Source organism: Heterocephalus glaber, unplaced genomic scaffold (genome assembly GCF_053883595.1).
Source record: "Heterocephalus glaber isolate CG9 unplaced genomic scaffold, H.glaber_assembly_v1.0 deba00001531, whole genome shotgun sequence".
NCBI classification, from domain to species: Eukaryota; Metazoa; Chordata; class Mammalia; order Rodentia; family Bathyergidae; genus Heterocephalus; species Heterocephalus glaber.
Window position 1 is genome coordinate 13,580,354 of NW_028258329.1, and position 17,725 is coordinate 13,598,078.

The 17,725-nt window shown below is 44.8% G+C and overlaps 1 protein-coding gene across 4 annotated transcripts in view; it reads right to left on the minus strand.

The window, feature by feature from the left end:
• Positions 1-17,725, minus strand: part of Slco3a1 (solute carrier organic anion transporter family member 3A1) — a 318,089-nt gene that overhangs the window by 35,976 nt on the left and 264,388 nt on the right. For all 4 annotated transcript variants that reach the window (XM_004852723.3, XM_087188354.1, XM_004852722.3 and 1 more), the window contains 3 exons: positions 7,521-7,685; positions 2,430-2,628; positions 410-548 (listed from right to left, as the gene is read on the minus strand). In XM_004852723.3, coding sequence (XP_004852780.1) covers positions 410-548; positions 2,430-2,628; positions 7,521-7,685 — 503 coding nt within the window. The remainder of the gene's footprint in view (positions 1-409; positions 549-2,429; positions 2,629-7,520; positions 7,686-17,725) is intronic.

The window sequence follows — 17,725 nt, forward strand, 5'->3', positions numbered from 1 at the left end:
AGTTCTGAAAGATTTTCCTTGATAAATCATTTCTGGTCTCTTCTTACATACTTCTGAGGACGGGGGACTCACTACCTACTACCTAGGCAGGTAGGTACCATTGACAACTTGTGTGTGTGCCCTGAGCTACAACCTTCTCCTCCGGCTTCATATGTACAGGTGCTTTTCAATTGCTACAGGCAGCTTCTGGAAGCCCACTTGAAGCGGCAAGAAGGCCGGAAGAGCTGTTTAGTTCTTGTATCACCCTGATGGAGGATCCTCCATGACAGCAGGGTGGAGGCTTCGAGAGAAGGCCGCAGTGAGGAGAACAGCAGGCACACTCCCTCTGCTCACTCCCGCCCTGGCCCTGGGCTGCCAGCCACTCTGGCTGCCTGACCCCATGCTGTCCCCCTCTGAAGCTCCCCATTACCGTGCTGTTGCAGCCCGCGAAGCAGGCAGACAGGTAGGTGACACCGTCTGCCCCGCACACTGGAGTGAAGGAATCGGTTTGGCATTTGCAGTTCTTATTGCAGGATGAGTGGGGGTTCAGAGCCACGCCACGCATTGAGCTGGAGAGGAAGGGAGAAATGGAGCCCTTAGAAACAGGTCAGTCTGCAACAGGTTGCCCCAGGGACCTCACCGTGCCCTCAGCTGGGATGGCCACAGGGCACCCGTGCTTGAGAAGTCCTCCCTAGCCTCTCTTCCTGTCCTCCTCCCGTCTTAGCCCTCTGTGTCTTGCAAGGATGGGCCCAGGGCTGCTGCAGACTGTGCCCAGCACAACGATGCCAGGCTGGGTAGCAGCTGAGGCCAGCTCCAGTTCCTCTCCTGCAGGAGGAGGAAAGGGCCCCCTGGGCTGGTGGCAGCTGGGGCTCTGCTCAGGGTCACCCCTTCCCTGATGCCAGCTCATCTCCCATGGCTGAGCAGTAAACTTTCTCCCCTTTTGGCTTGGTCCTCGGGGCTGTCTGATTCCTCCCCAGCAGGCAGGAAGCCTCTTGGTGGTTAGGACACGGCTGCAACCAGACTGGCTTCAATAATTATCGTCTGTCAGTCTGATTCAATATCCCGAGCAAAATAGCATTAAGATCTTTCAATTTTCCTTTGTATCATTAAAGGCACAGTTACCCAGAGCACACAAACCAGGGAAGGAGAAAGGGGGCAGAGCGGGTGTCTTTAGCCCATGGTGAGAAAGTGACTTTTATTCAGCTCTGTCCTCTAAGGCTCAGAGGACCACGTGAGAATAAAGATGATGATGGTATGTTTGTCAGGTTACATACTGTGCTCAGGTGAAGCTACTCACTCTACACAGTACTTCACTCATGCTCAGTAGAACTCCTTGGGCTTTATGGAGAGGGAAACTGAGGCACGGCCGGGTTAAGTCATCTGTCCAAACGAACACAGCTCGTAAGTGGAGCAGAGGGAGTAGGGCAGCGGCAGTGTGACCACAGGTCTTGCTCTTTCTTCTCCCTTTTTCGCAGTAGCATAATGTTGCCATGGTGATGCCCTGCCTTTGCAGTCACTACGGTTTACTACATGTGAGAGTGGGCTGGACAATGCCAGGGAGGGATTTGCAGCAGATGTGAGCCAGAAGGCACCATGCCTGGACAGGGAGGGATGAGGGGCTGGAGGGGAGGTTGGTAAAGCCCACTCCAAGCTGGTGGCACAGAGGCAGAGGGGAATATGGTTCCTGAATGACTTATAGATGTATAGACAGCAGCCTCAGCTCCTGCCTCCTGTTCCTCCTGCTCACCCTTTCGGTGCATAGAGCCCCAGCTCTACTGCATGCTCTGGCTTAACAGCAGGGCCAGACCTGGTGGAGAATCCTGGCTGTGGAGTGCAAGGGAGGGGTGAGCTGCAGGCCGCCGCTGTGCGGCAGCATCAAGCTCCAGGCTGGACTCCAAGGCAGCCTCAGAAAGCCGTGCAGAAAGGGGATGGGAACAGAGACTCTCCGTCTTCCCTGGAGGGGTCATCCTGATGGGACTCTGGTCTAAAGGCCGGGGTAAGGGCTAGCTAACTTCTTGCCTGTTCTCTCCTTCCTTCTGCCTGCTTTATTTCCTTCCCTTTTTCTCTCCATCACTTCAAAATAACTACCAGGGGCTGGAACTTCAAGTTGCTATGGGAGTGTGATGTCAGCTTCTGATAGTTAAGGAATTATTGAAATCGCTTTTGTCTTTTGTTTTAAGCTGAAGACTGAAATACATTTTATTTCTACTTTCTCTCTTCCCATCATTCCTAAAGTCAAATACCAAACACAGCACTTGGAGTGACCTGGGGGTGACACCCCCGCATCCTGTCGGGGGCTCTATTGAGTGCTGAGCAGGAAGAGTCTGATGCTGTGACCCGGGACTTCTGCTCAGCCACTGGAGACTGAGCTGGCTCTATTAATGTTCGGGGGGCAGACAGCCTTGGCATCCCTGGTACACAGGCACGAAGCAGATGTTTGCAGTACTCACTTGTTTCCATAGGGAACAGTAACCCCAGCCACGGGGCCAGTGTCACAGCCCAGGAAGAGGAAGGAGACGTAGCAAGCCGTAGACACCAGGTTGACCAGCATGGCCATCCGGATGGCGCCCAGGGCTGATAGGCTGAGCTTCTTCACCAGGAGGCCGCCCAGGAAGATGCCCAGGCAGGCGCACGGGATGGCTGTCATCCCTGGAAGGAACACAGAGAGAGGGCCATGAGTGGGAAGGAAGGGCCGGTCCCCACAGGCCTGAGGCTGAGCCCAAAGAGTCCCCGTGACCCCACTGTGGTGTCACTGATGGACAGAACTCCAGGGTCTTAATTTCTGTCCCAAGAGCTCCCAGAAAAAGGGGAGGGGGATGAAAACACTCAGTCACCACGCATCTTACTGCACACACCTGTGAACCCCAGTGGACGCATCATGGGACACACACAAGGCTGACATGGGTACAAGCAAGAGCAAAGCCAGCCCGAAACACAGACAGGCACTTTACAACTACAAAGATGGTGGAGTAGGAATGTGTTCTCTGCCTTTCTGGGGTGATTTGGGAAGGGGACTCAGGATCATTTGGGGGATATTTTCTTCTTCTCTAAGGAGGCAAGGAGCGAGGGCTGCACGGAGGGCTGAGACTGTGTAAGCCAGAGGCCCCAGAACGCGCCCCTCTGCAGACTCTCAATCAGCCTGCAACTCCTCAGGAAGCAGCCTCAATCACATCAACAGGTTTGGTATCTCGGTGAGTAATTGGTGCATGCATATATTTTTTTCTCTCTTGCTTATACACAGAGCTATCTGCAAGGTAGCAGGTCCTAAACCTGTCTTTTCTGATTCTCAAAGGTCCATGGAATTTCAGGAGGACCAAAGGATCCCAGGGTTCCAATCTCCTGTTTAGTTTGGCTCGGTTCTGATTCATTTCATCTCCAACTCTGCTTTCAATTACTGCGTGTCATTTATCTACCGCGTAGATTATGCATGGCCAATTTTCCAGTCTGGGCTGCCTCTTCCCTGCCAATCAACCGACCTCTAGGTCAATCGACTACATCAACCAGCTGGTATGTGCTAAGGGAATGCAAATTAATTTTAATATTAGGGTAAGAAAATATAATCGGGGAGGCTTAGCTCGGCAAGAAAATAGCACGAGTCATTCTTCAAACAACACACACCTCTGTGGCATCTGCTGTTGTTGGTAAATCTGTGCTTGGTTTCCCTCCCTTGGTACAGAAATAATCTTCCCAAGGTAGCCCTGCATGTGTCTCTGTCCTCGTCCCAAGCCACAGCCCTCCCCCTCCCTCCCTCTGGAAAAAGCCAGTGAGCTCAGGTCCCCAAGGCTCTGGCGCTGCAGTGCCCACTCCTGAGAACCTGCACGGGGCCTGGGGTGCAGGTCTCACCTGTTCTCACCCAGTCTTACTGTTGCGTTGCCATGGCTCTCCCCACTGTCTAAAGCCGCCTCATTTATTTTTTCATTTTCCTGTTTCTTGTTCTCACTCTCTATCTTAGGATGCAGCTCCCCCAAGCACCAGAACCTCTTAGTTCTTTCCGTTCAGTCCAGCCCGGGTTCCAGTGCATCAATACAGGGCCTGGCGTGGGATGGGGATGGGGGCGTCATTTTCAGAATGGATGAGTCAGGGCAGACTGGATCTGTGTACATGAACGTCAGTGACAACGTGCCCACACCAGAGAGGGGCCTGGGTCTTGTCTCATTTTCTAGTGGAGAATGTGGGGGTGTCACCTGCTGGCAGTGGTAACCATGGCAACGACAGGCTTTCAGGCACCTTTCCTCCAGCTCTCAGCGTGAGCCTCCCAGCTCCTTCCCCATGGGCGTGCGTGTCCTTAACATCCCGGGGGTCATCAGCACTGCCCCACCAAAACTCCGTCCTCATTATATTACCACATGCAGACTGGGCCCTTTTCATTTCCCTCATAGATCAGCAGCTTCAGCCCCTCCATCATCTGCATTGTGTTGCTCTTTTCTGACTGCCCCATTTGCAGATGGCATTGTGGGCGGCCCAGAGCTCTGCCTTGATGCCCTGGGATAACCACACAGCCCTGTTTCCCAGGGCTCCCAACAGAGCAGCTCCCTCAAAGACTTCCTCAGCGCCCCTGCCAGCCCCTCTGACTCCAGGCTGATGGAGCCACGCTGCACACAGGGCTCAGGGAGAGGGTGTCGTGCTGCCTGCCTCCATGCCCACACAGGAGAAGGCCCCAGCCCTCAGCCCGAAAAAATGCTCTAACAGGCAGAAATCACTGGGAGACAAACAGGAGCAAGGAGGCAAAATTGGTTTTTTGACCTTCTTCCCTGAAGACTATCGATTTGTCGATAGGAAACTTAAGCATCTGTTCTAAAATGGGACACAATCTTGAAGCTGAAGCAAGTGTGCAGTTATAATCAAAATGTAGAGAGGAGTAGCAAAGGTATCAGGAGGAGGGAGATTCACCCTCCTGTGCTGGAGGGCAAGAACCTGAGAGAGCCAGAGATAGCAAAGAAGTTACCACTTTCATTATAAAGTGGTACATTTTACCCTCCCTCTGTCAGATGCCTATTAAAGGCTGATGGCATTTGACTAATATCTCTTGGAAGCAAAACTTACAAAACAGTGGCTGGGAAAGACTTACTGGTGAAAAGGGGGAAAAAAAAAAGTGTGTGTTCCCTCCCCTAGCAGTTACCACGGAGGGGAGACTGCTGCATGGCGCATCAGTGAGGTCAGGTTCGATTCTGGTCTTCAACTGAGATGCTCTTTACTCTGAAAGTGCACAAAGTTTGAGGGAATAGCCCGATGAATTCCTGCATCTGGGAGACCTTCCTGTGACCACTGCTCGGGCCAAGGTTAGGACATTTCCAGCAGCCCAGGGGGCTCCCTGCTTTCTCTGCCTACTCAGTCCTCAGCCCCAGGGTAACCATTTCTCTGGCCTCCCTCACCTTCATTAACTAGTCCTCTTTTTAATGCCTATAAATATGTTCTCATTTGTGTCTGACATCTCCCAACCCCGAGATTCATCCACAGTAACAGTTCACACTGTGTGATCAGCCTGTAATTTGTTTACCCATTCTGCCGTTGACAGACATTTGGGTCGTTTTCAGTTTGGGGTTATTATCCATAAAGCTGCTCTGAACGTTGTTATATATGCATATACAACTCGGGGACCTAAACACTCATTTCTGCTGGACAGATGCCCAGGAGTGGAGCTGCCAGATCGCAGCGCAGGCATACACTTCGCTCCAGCAGGTGCTGCTGAAGGGTCTTCCCCAGCAGCTGCAACGCTGTGCATGCAGCTGCAGTGTCAGAGTGCTAGGGACTCCACCTCCTCAACAGCACTTGGCTGTCGAAGCCTCTCCGGGTAGCGTGCATCTGACACTCAGCCGCTTGGCATTTTGTGAAGTGGTGGGAGATGCTGGAGGACGAGCTGGGAAAGCATCACTCCTCTCCACAGATGTGGCCCCTACTTAGGAGAGAAGATAAAGTGCGTGGGGCTGGACCCACCCCATGCTGGTCCTTGCTTCCACCCTCAGCAGGACTCCATGACCCTCTCCTCTCCAGGGAATTCGGAGAGGTTTCCATCACGGGCTGCCCATCCTTGATCCCCCTCTTCTGTAAGGCACCTTCCACTGGTTCCTTTCTCTCTGCTCAGAAACCTGCTCAAGTGTCTCCTGTCCCTCATGTGCAATACATGCTGCGGGCTCCTTTCTTCCTCTGCGGAGTGGGTGCTCCCTGTCCTCTCCTCCCTGGTCCCGAGGTGCTCTCCACACTACAGGATGGGCTCTGCCACTGCCACTGCACACACAGTCTGGGCACAGGACATCCAACCTCCTCAAAATTGGCAAGACATCTGGGGCCACCTTTCGCTTCTTGCTTAGAATTCTCTCTCCCTTGATGCCCATCACCTGCACTCTCTGGATTTCTTCTGGATGCTGCTAAATTACTCTGCAGACTTGTTTATGTCCTCAGGTTGGTGTTTCACCCCTATTTTTTAATTTACACACTTTCCTCATATAAATTCCACTCTTATTCCTCAACCACCATCCATATGCGGATGCAGTTGAATCTCTATTACTATAAATGTTACTATAATACTACACTGTTCTGCCTTACTAACCCGGATACCTGCTGGAGTCCTTGGCTGAGTACAGCACATCACACAGACATTACTTGGGCAACTCAAGCCTTGCAGTTTCGGCTCTGAACTCAAGATCTCCCCAGATCTGATCCTTCCCAGCTTTTTCCACTTTTCACACATGGTGCAACTAGCTGGTGAAGCTAGAAACATAGGGTGGCTTCTTCCCTCTCTGCCCTGGCCCTCAATTGCTGAGTCTTTGGTCCACTGCTAATCAAGATCTAAACTCATCAGCTCAAATAATGCAGCTTTATTTTCGTGAGAGTTAGGAGAGAATAAACCACCACAAAATGAAGATCAAACTATCGCATGCCATGTGACCACATTTCTCAACCTGCTTCTCATAAAGGCCAACTGATTTTCTTAGAGTGCCAACCCAAACAACTGGGAGAAGCTGTCTGAAATCTATATGAGAACTATAAAGGCATGCTTGATCCTGGGAAAGAGTGGTGTGATTCATTAATTAGGTCTGTCATGGAAAACAGTGGGAGGAGATGCCTGAAATCATTATTGAGAAGAACTATAAAGATATGCCTGATCCTGGGAAGAAGTGCTGCGATCTATTAGTTATGTCTGCCCTGGGCACTGGCATGGGATGCCTTCTGAGCTCTGTATTTAACTATGGGTTTCATGCTGGCAAGAATACTCTTGCTCTCTTATGTGCCTGACAAACATCTGCTAACCTTTCAAGATTCATCTTATTTGCCCTCTTCCTTTATAACAACTTCTTCAAATTTTCCAGCTCACCCCAACCTCTGGGCTTCCAGCCCTCTCCTAATGTTTCCTATGCACATTTTATATTTTTCCTCTTCTCATCATTGCTATAGTAACTGGCTCAGGTGTATACATCTCACCCTGAGAATACATATAGAAATTCCTTGTATACACAAGCCCAGCACAGCACTGGGCTCTTCAGGGCTCCTATACATTCTCACAGCATGAGCTGTGGGACAGAAGGATAGAGGGACACACTCACCAAGCAGCTGGTTGGCAGACGAGGTGGTGAGGTTGAACTGCTGTTCCAGGTACTTCCCCAGGAAGGCAGCAAAGCCGGCCACCACTGCAATCTCCATGCAGGCGGCCAGGATGATGCAGGTGAACACGGGGTTGGAGAGCAGGTGCTTGGTGACCTTCGGGATCACTGTGTGGGGGGCAAAAGGTCAAGGATCAAGGTCGCACACAGTGAGCTCCCATCCTAGGGCCTCCAGCTCCAGCGGTCTGTTCGACCCACTCTTGCCCATCCCTGTAAGCAGCATCAGAAGACACCTGGTTGCTCAGGCCAAAACCTGTGCAGTACAGGTCATTCACATTTATGAAAACCATGGCTTCAAATCATACACTGATATTCTGCCAATTATCTTCTACTAAAGAGGGAGACTACCATGCCTTTTCTTACAATTCACAAGAAACATGAAAACATTTTTTTTCACCACCACCAAAAAAAAAGAAATTTAGAGTCTGTTTCTCAAAAGAGGAACTAATATATCTAAATTAAACATACATCAATATATTTAAGTATGTCAATGTGCCTATTATTCAATGTATACAACACTGTATATGTATGTTAATAAAATATATTGCTTAACAGTTTCAAGAAAGAAATGAAACTTGCGTCCTATCTAAAACAGACACAAGCCAACTCTAGCTTCTCTTCACTGCCTTCCTGGAAGGAAGTTCCTGCCAGGCCAGCTCTCCCTGGGGTACCAGGGACAATGTGACTGGGTCTTGCTTAGCACTGTTGATAAAGTCATTCCCTGCAAGGTAGCCAGTGATACCAGCGCAAATCATTTTCCTGCTCCACCCCACAGTGGCTGAAATCCACAGTTTGCCCTGGCTCCTTGTCTGCCCTTGGTGACCTGATCACGCTCAAGTGCAACCCTTGCTTCCCCCTGTCCAGCCCTGCTGGTTCCCGCTGTTTCTCTCTCACCTGTACTCAACTCCTCCCAGCACAGGTCTTGTGCTGGGGCTCTTGCCCACCGCACTGCCCTTCCCACACCTCTGCCGTATGTGCCCCTTCCTCCTCATCCCCCAGTGCAGCCTGGACGAAGCCCACACTCAGCCCAGGCTCAGGGCCCTGGTGAGAGTTGGGGGCAAAAGCACTCTGTGGGTTGAAGTACCAACAGAGCCAGAGAACAAGTGCTGTTGAGGTCTCACTGTCCATTCTTATTTTATTGGACTCCTTTTTTCTTTTTTGTTTCTTGGTACTGGAGAGAAAACTCAGGACCTTGTGCTTGCAAGGCAGGAGGTGGCACCACTGAGCTAAATCCCCGGCCCTGTGCCTTTCTGGGTTTTTTTCCTCCATTAAGTTTATTGGTACATTTTAGATATGAAACACAGTTACATTCATCATTGGGATTTTGTACCATTACATGAGTATCTTGGTTCTTATTTTTTTCCTCTTCCCCTGTCCTCCATTCACCCCCTCCACCCTTCCCTATTTGCAAAGACTTTGTTTCCACTTTTTTCCTTTTCTCATATTTTCTCTTTTCCCTTCTTTCCTTTCCCCTACCCCTCCCACTTACCCTACTCCTTTAGACCTTTTCTTTCTATTACACAATATCAATTATACATTTTAAAAATTACAATATCAAAATTTAGAGGATATTACCACGGATTTTACAGAATTTAAAAGGATATAGAGAGCATATTACAAAAATCTTTTTTGAAATAAATTTGACGACTACTAAGAAGTACCTTGGAAGACAAATGAATGAAACTGACTCTGGAGGAAATATAAAATTTGAATAGCACCTATTAAAGAAAGTATATTCCTAGCTTGAAAACCTACCTATATGACAACAACAGGCTCATATACATTTTAACTAATTAATTATAGCAAACATTTAAAGCAGAAAAAAGAAGGAACACTTCTCCCCTCATTTTAAGGAAATCAACATTGTGCTAATCCTAAAACTGGATAAAGATAATAGAAGCAAAAAGTATGAAATAGATAGAAATTTAACAAGACCAACTATGAGAAGTCAGATCTGGCAAGCCCGCTGCAGACAGGCAGGTCCCTGCGTGCCCTACCGAGGTCCTGAGTCGCACAGAAGACCCCAAATCACCCCGCTGCATACAGGCAGGTCTGCCCATGGCCTACCAAGGTCCTGAGTCACACAGAACATGCCGAATCAGCCCGCTGCAAACAGGCAGATAGATCTGTGCACACCCTACCGAGGTCCTGAGTCACGCGGAAGACACCGAATCACCCCGCTGCAGACGGGCAGCCACCTGGTTCCACACTACAAAGACCCAGAGGACACCAGACCACCAGACCAAGGTACCGAGTCCCGCTGTTCCTGGTCCAGAGGTAGGGGCTTCTGAGCCGTCGTCCAACTGCTCCTGGTCCAGAGGATGGGGCTTCCCGGTGACCATCCCTCCTGCTGCTCCCAGCCCAGAGGAAAGGGCTTTTGGGCCACCTTCTGTCCCACTGCTGCTGGCCCAGAGGAAGGGGCTTCCAGGCCACCATCCCTCCTGCTGCTCCCAGCCCAGAGGAAAGGGCTTTTGGGCCACCTTCTGTCCCACTGCTGCTGGCCCAGAGGAAGGGGCTTCCAGGCCACCATCCCTCCCACTGCTCCCAGCCCACAGGAAAGGGCTTTTAGGTCACCATCCCTACCGCTGCTCCCGTCCCCTGTCCCACCTCACCCAGCTCAGAGGAGGTAACCCGTGCAGGCACTAACAGCCCCCCGCCCCAGTCGAAATGAGAAAACACATAAATAACTCTCAAAACCAGACTTCCAGATCACCTACAGCAACCCCAAAGGGAAATGAGATGGAATACTCTGATACTCAACCACCTGGACCCACTCAACTGGCAACAAAAGGGGATCTGGACAAAATGAAATCAGAAATAATTTCTCACATAACAGGAGAAATTGTGGCCCTAGTGCAAGACATGATTAATAAATCTAGAGAGGAGCTCAGGAACATGATGGAATTCCAACATAAGAAACAAATGGAATCCATAAAACAGATGCAAATAGATTTCCAGGACATGAAAAACTCCATTGAAAGTCTACACAGCAGAATGAGCCAATGTGAGGACAGAATTTCAGATATAGAAGATAAGATTGCAATTAGTGACCAGGAAAAGAAAAATTGCTTCAAAATTATAAGGCAACATGAGAAATCAATCTAGCAGCTGCTAGATGATGCAAAGAAGAATAACATAAGACTGATTGGGCTCAATGAAGAAACAGGAGAGAGTGCAGATGACATAAAAAATCTCTTCACAGAAATAACGGCAGAAAACTTCCCAAGCATGGGAAAAGAGCTTGACATACAGATAAGTGAGGCATATAGGACTCCAAATAGCCTTGATCAAAAAAAATCTACACATAGGCATATAATTGTTAAGATTCCAGAAACCCAACAGAAGAACAAAGTTCTCCAAGCAGTCAGAGAAAAGAAACAAATCACATACAAAGGAAAGCCCATCAGAATCACAGCAGACTTCTCAATGCAAACCCTCAAGGCAAGAAGAGCTTGGAGTGACATATTCCAAGCCCCAAAGGAAAACAGCCTCCAATCCAGACCAATGTACACTGCAAAACGATCTTTCAAAATTGATGGAGAAATAAGATACTTTCATGACAAAGAGCACCTTAGGAACTTCGTGAATACCACACCAGCACTCCAAAGAATTTTACACAATATCCTAGGAACAGACACTGAGGATCACAACCCCAGGAAGCAAAGCAGAATGAACCCATCTGGCATGACAAGAAATTAAATGGAAAGGGGGAGAACCCAACAAAAAGAAAAAGTCATGGCAATGACAAATCAATATGTTTCAGTTATAACCATCAACGTTAATGGTCTCAATTCACCAATCAAAAGAAATAGACTGGCAGAATAGGTCAAGAAGCAAACTCCAACAATATGCTGCATACAAGAAACACACTTAATTCAACAGAAAACTCACAGACTGAAAGTTAAAGGGTGGAAAACAATACTCCTTGCGACAGGAACCCGAAAAAAAGTAGGAGTAGCTATCCTCTTTGCAGATCAAGTAGATTTCAAACCAACACTGATTAAGAGAGACGAAGAAGGACACTACATCCTTGTAAATGGAACAATCCAAGAGGAAGAGATGACAATCATAAATATCTATGCACCAAACACTAGTGCACCCAACTATATAAAACAAATACTAACGGACATGGAAAGTCATATATGCACTAATACAATTGTAGTGGGGGACCTCAACACCCCACTGTCACAAATAGATAGATCAACTAGACTAAAAGTAAGTAATGAAATACTAGAACTCAATCGAACTCTGGAACAAATGAACTTAGCAGATGTTTACAGAGTCTTCCACCCCACAAAATCAGAATACACATTCTTCTCAGCTGCACATGGGTCATTCTCCAAAATAGACCACATACTCACACATACAACATGTTTATGTAAGTGCAAAGGAATTGAAGTTATCCCCTGTATATTATCAGACCATAGTGTGATGAAATTGGAGATCCATAGCAAAAGAAACTCGAAAAATTTCATAAACTCATGGAAATTGAACAACACACTTCTGAATAACCAATGGGTCACAGAGGAAATTAAAGAAGAAATCAGACAGTTCCTTCAATTAAATGACAATTACAATACAACATATCGGAATCTATGGGACACAATGAAAGCTGTCTTATGAGGGAAATTCATAGCAGTGAATATGCATATTAGGAAAACAGAAAGAGCCCAATTAAACAACCTAATGCTGAACCTCAAGCTTCTAGAAAAAGAAGAGCAGAACAACCCCAAAGCTCATACAAGGGAGGAAATTATAAAGATCAGAGGAGAAATCAATGCAATGGAGACTAAGAGAACAACACAAAAAATCAATGAAGCCAAGAGTTGGTTCTTTGAAAGAATCAACAACATCGACAAACCTTTAGCCAACCTTGTCAGGAAAAGGAAAGAAAAGGCCCAAATCCATGCAATTAGGAATGAAAAGGGTGAAATTACAACAGACCCAGCAGAAATCCAGAGGATCATCAATACCTACTTCCAGAACGTATACCCCAATAAGATGGACAACACAGAAGAAATGGACAGATTCCTAGACACATATAAATTGCCAAAGTTGAAGGAAGAAGACCTAAAAATTCTAAACCACCCAATATCAACCAATGAAATTGAAAATGTAACTAAAATCTTATCAACTAAGAAAAGCCAGGGCCCTGATGTCTTCACTGCTGAATTCTACAAGACATTTAGAGAGGAACTGCTGCCACTACTGTTTAAACTCTTCAATGAAATTGAATGGGAAGCAATACTCCCAAATTCATTCCTGGAAGCAAGCATCACCTTGATCCCCAAAGCAGAGAAAGACCCAACTGAAAAAGAGAACTATAGGCCAATCTCACTAATGAACATAGATGCAAAAATCCTTACTAAGATACTGGCAAACAGAATGCAGAAGATCATCAAGAAGATCATACACCCTGATCAAGTGGGATTCATCCCAGGGATGCAGGGATGGCTCAATATACACAAATCAATCAATGTAATACACTATATCAATAGAGCCAAGGACAAAAACCATATGATTATCTCCATAGATGCAGAAAAAGCATTTAGGACAAAATCCAACATGCATTTATGATAAAAACCCTACAAAGAATTGGAATAGATGGTCTCTACCTCAAATTGATAGAAGCCATCTATGAAAAACCAACAGCCAATATCATACTAAATGGTCAAAAACTGAAATCCTTCACACTCAAATCAGGGACAAGACAAGGATGTCCACTATCCCCACTCTTGTTCAATATAGTTCTGGAAACATTAGCCATGGCAATTAGACAAGAGAAAGAAATAAAAGGAATAAAGATAGGTAATGAAGAAGTCAAACTGTCATTATTTACAGATGACATGATACTCTATATAGAAGACCCCAAGAACTCCACCAAAAGTCTTCTAGACTTAATAACCAAGTTCAGTCAAGTAGCTGGTTACAAGGTCAACACACAAATCAATAGCTTTCCTCTACACGAACAGCAGACTCACTGAGAGAGAAATAGGGCAAATAATTCCTTTCACAGTAGCATCCAAAAAACTGAAATACCTAGGAATCATCCTAACGAAGGAAATCAAAGACCTCTTCTCTGAAAACTATGGCACTCTGAAAAGAGAGATTGAAGATGATCTCAGAAAATGGACAGACATCCCCTGCTCCTGGGTAGGAAGGATTAATATAGTGAAAATGGCCATACTTCTAAAACTGCTATATAGATTTAATGCAATTCCAATTGAGATCCCAGCAGCATACTTCACAGACCTCAAGAAAACAATCCAAAAATTCATTTGGAACAAGAAGAGACCCAGAATAGCAAAAGCAATTCTGGGTAACAGAGACATGGCAGGGGGTATCACAATCCCCAACCTGCAACTATACTACAGAGCTACTGTGATAAAAACAGCATGGTACTGGCAAAGAAACAGACTTGAGGACCAGTGGAACAGATTAGAAGATGCAGAAACAAGGCCAGACACACTCAGGCATCTCATCTTTGACAAAGGAACCAAACACCCTCACTGGAGGAAAGATAGCCTCTTTAATAAATGGTGCTGGAAAAATTGGGCTTCAACTTGCCAAAGGTTAAAACTAGACCTGTATCTCTCACCATGTACTAAACTAAAATCAAAATGGATTTAAGATCTAAATATTAAAATAGAAACTCTGAACCAGTTGGAACAGAGGTTAGGTAGAACCCTTGAAGACATCGGTGTAGGAAAAGATTTTATGAACAAAACCTCAGTTGCCCATGAACTAGCACAAACAATCAACAAGTGGGATCTCTTCTTATTAAAAGGCTTTTGCACAGCAAGAGAAACCACCAGCAGTGTGAAGAGACAACCCACAATCTGGGAAAAAATCTTCACCTGCTCTTCCTCAGAAAAAGGTCTACTATCTCAAATCTATAAACAATTTAAAAAGGGCAGACCTCCCAAATTTAAAGACCCAATCGAAAAATGGGCATCTGAAATGAACAGACATTTCTCAGACAAAGAAGTAGAAATACCAAATAAATACATGAAAAAATGTTCTACATCACTGGTCATTCGAGAGATGGAAATGAAAACAATGGTGAGATTCTACTTCACTCCAGAAAGAATGGCTGCTATCATGAAATCAACCAATAACAAATGCTGGCGGGGCTGTGGGGAAAGAGGAACCCTGCTCCACTGCTGGTGGGACTGTAGACTGCTGCAACCACTGTGGAAATCAGTGTGGAGATACCTCAAAGAACTAGGACTGGAAAGTCCATTTGACCCCACTATTCCACTGCTGGGGATCTTCCCCAAAGAATTCAAAGAATCATACCACAGTGATATATGTGCACCCATGTTCATAGCAGTGCAGTTTGTAATAGCTAAAACTTGGAAACAGCCCAAATGCCCATCAACTGGAGACTGGATAAAGAAAATGTGGTTTTTTTATAAAATGGAGTACTACTCAGCCATAAAAAATGAGAAATTAGATACATTTATAGCTAAGTGGATGCACATTGAGGCGATACTCTTAAGTGAAATAAATAGGACACACGTGTAAATACCGAATAGTTTCTCTGGTGTGAGAAACTGAAAGTGTAAATAAGGACTAAATGTATAATAGGTAATGTGAAACAGGAAGAAAAGGGGCAAAGGGGAATGGAAGTGGGAGGGCTAGGGGAAACGATAGAAGGGAATGGGATTAATATGAGAAAATGGAAAAATAGGAACAAAATCTTTGTAAATAGGGAAGACTGGAGGGGTTGAAGGGAGGGCTGGGCAAGGGTGAAAAATAAGAACCAAGAGAGACTATGTAAAGGTGCAAATTTCCAATGATGAATGTCATTATATTGTATACCTAAAATGTACCAATGATTAGAATGAATAATCGGTAATGCAAAATGGGAAGAAAATGTCCATAGGGGTAGGGGTAGTGGGAGGGGCAGGGGAAAGGAAAGAAGGGAAAGGAAAAATGCTGAGAAATGGAAAAAATGGAAATAAAGTCTTTGTAAATAGGGAAGGGTGGAGGGCATGAAGGGAGGGCTAGGAATGGGGAAAAAATAAGAACCAAGATGCATTATGTAAAGGTACAATTCCCAATAAGAAACGTAATTGTGTTGTATACCTAAAATGTACCAATAAAAGAATTTAATACAAAAAAAAAGAGTCAGATCTGGCAGTATGTAGAAAGTGGTTTTGTTATAGGGATGGTAGTGTTGGTTCAGCATTGGAAGATCCACCCCCAAAAGTCATCATTTTAACAGAGGAAAGGAGAAAGCCATATGATCCTGTCACTAGTTGGAGAAAAAGTATTGGACTATATTCCACAGCTGTTCATGGTAAAAGCTATCAGGAGACTAGAAGTAGGACAGAACTTTCTCAATAGATTAAAGACATGTACTCCATACTTCCAGTGAGAATGCCTTATATGAATGGAGAAGATACAATGCTTTCTCTTTAAGGTGGGGAACAAGGGCAGATTATGCGTACTCTTCATCTGTTCATTAAACTTTGAAACATAGGCCCAAACCAAAATAGTCTGGCAATAAAAAGAAACAATTAGTATAGGATTGGCAAGGTAGAAGTAAAATCTTTATATGTGGATGAAATGATCATCTACAGAGAAAATACTAAGAAATCTCTAAGAGCCCCTAGAACTTGTATTAGAATTTAGCAGGATTAGAAAACACAAGGTATATATAAAAATTTAGGTCTATGTATACTTGCTATAAATGAAGAATTGGATATTGAAATTTAAAAGTTATGTAGGAGTACAAAGGACCTAGAAAAGTTAAAAAACAAAAAAAACAGTGTTGGAAGACATTTATTACCTAATTCTTTTTTTTTTTGGTATCGGGTATTCAACTCAGGACTTTCCGTTTGTGAGGCAGGTGGCGGAACCACTGAGCTAAACCCCCAGCCCTTATTACCTAATTTTAAGATTTCCTCTAAAGCTACAGTAATCAAGGCAGTGTTGGCGTAAGGAAAGACATATAGATCATTGGAATAAAACAGAAAATCTGGAAATAGAACCACACATATATGGTCCACTGAGTTTTGAAAGATTATTTAACATTAACATTTTATAGAACACAAACTCAACTCAAGAGCAGAGGAAAAGATAGTGTTTTCAGCAAATGGTACTAGAACACCTGTTCTCTGTATGTAAAAAATTAACTTCAACCCTTTATTTCCATACATAAAGGTAACTTGAAAGGATCTATGAACCTAAATATGAAAGACTAAAACTATAAAACTTTAAGAAGAAATTATAAGGGAAAATGTTTATGAATTTAGGGTAGGCAAGAATTTCCTAGGATATAAAAAACATGATGTGTAAAAGAAAAAAATTGATAAATGAGATTTCATCAAAACTTAGAACTTTAAATGACATTGTTAAGAAAATGAAAAGTATTCCTTAAACAGACCATATTTATAATGCATATAACCTATGACCAGAATATATAAAGAACTCTTACTGCTCATTAATAGACAACCCAATTAAAAAGTAGACACAAGAGGATGACAAATAGCCAGTACAGCACCAGGAAAGGTATGCAACACTAGAATCAGAAAAATACTAATCAGTACAGTAACAAGATCGTATTATACACTCATTAGGGAGATGAAGTTAAACATTTTAAAAGAACAGATATCAGCTGAGGTGTGAACCAGTTAGAACTTTCTAATACTGCTACTGTGAATGTAAAATGATAAAACCATTTTGAAAAACAACATAGAAATTACTTGTATTACTGTTAAGAACCAACAGTTCTGTTCTTAAGTTTTTACTTAAGAAGAATGAAAACACATGTTCACAATAGATTTGTACATACAAGTTGACTATCTCTTATCTGAAATTCTTGGGACCAGAAGTGTTTCAGATTTTGGTTTGAAATCCACTTGATCTTCAAAAGGATAGCTACTCCTGCTTTTTTTCGGGTTCCTGTCACATGAAGTAGGGTTTTCCACCCTTTAACTTTCAGTCTATGAGTTTCTTTTCGAATTAAGTCTGTTTCTTGTATGCAGTATATTGTTGGATCTTGCTTCTTGACCCATTCTGCCAGTCTATTTGTTTTGAACGGTGAATTGAGGCCAATTATAACCTTATAACTGATATGTATTGACTTATCATTGTCATGACGTTTTCTTTTTGTTGGATTCTCCTCCTTTGCATCTAAT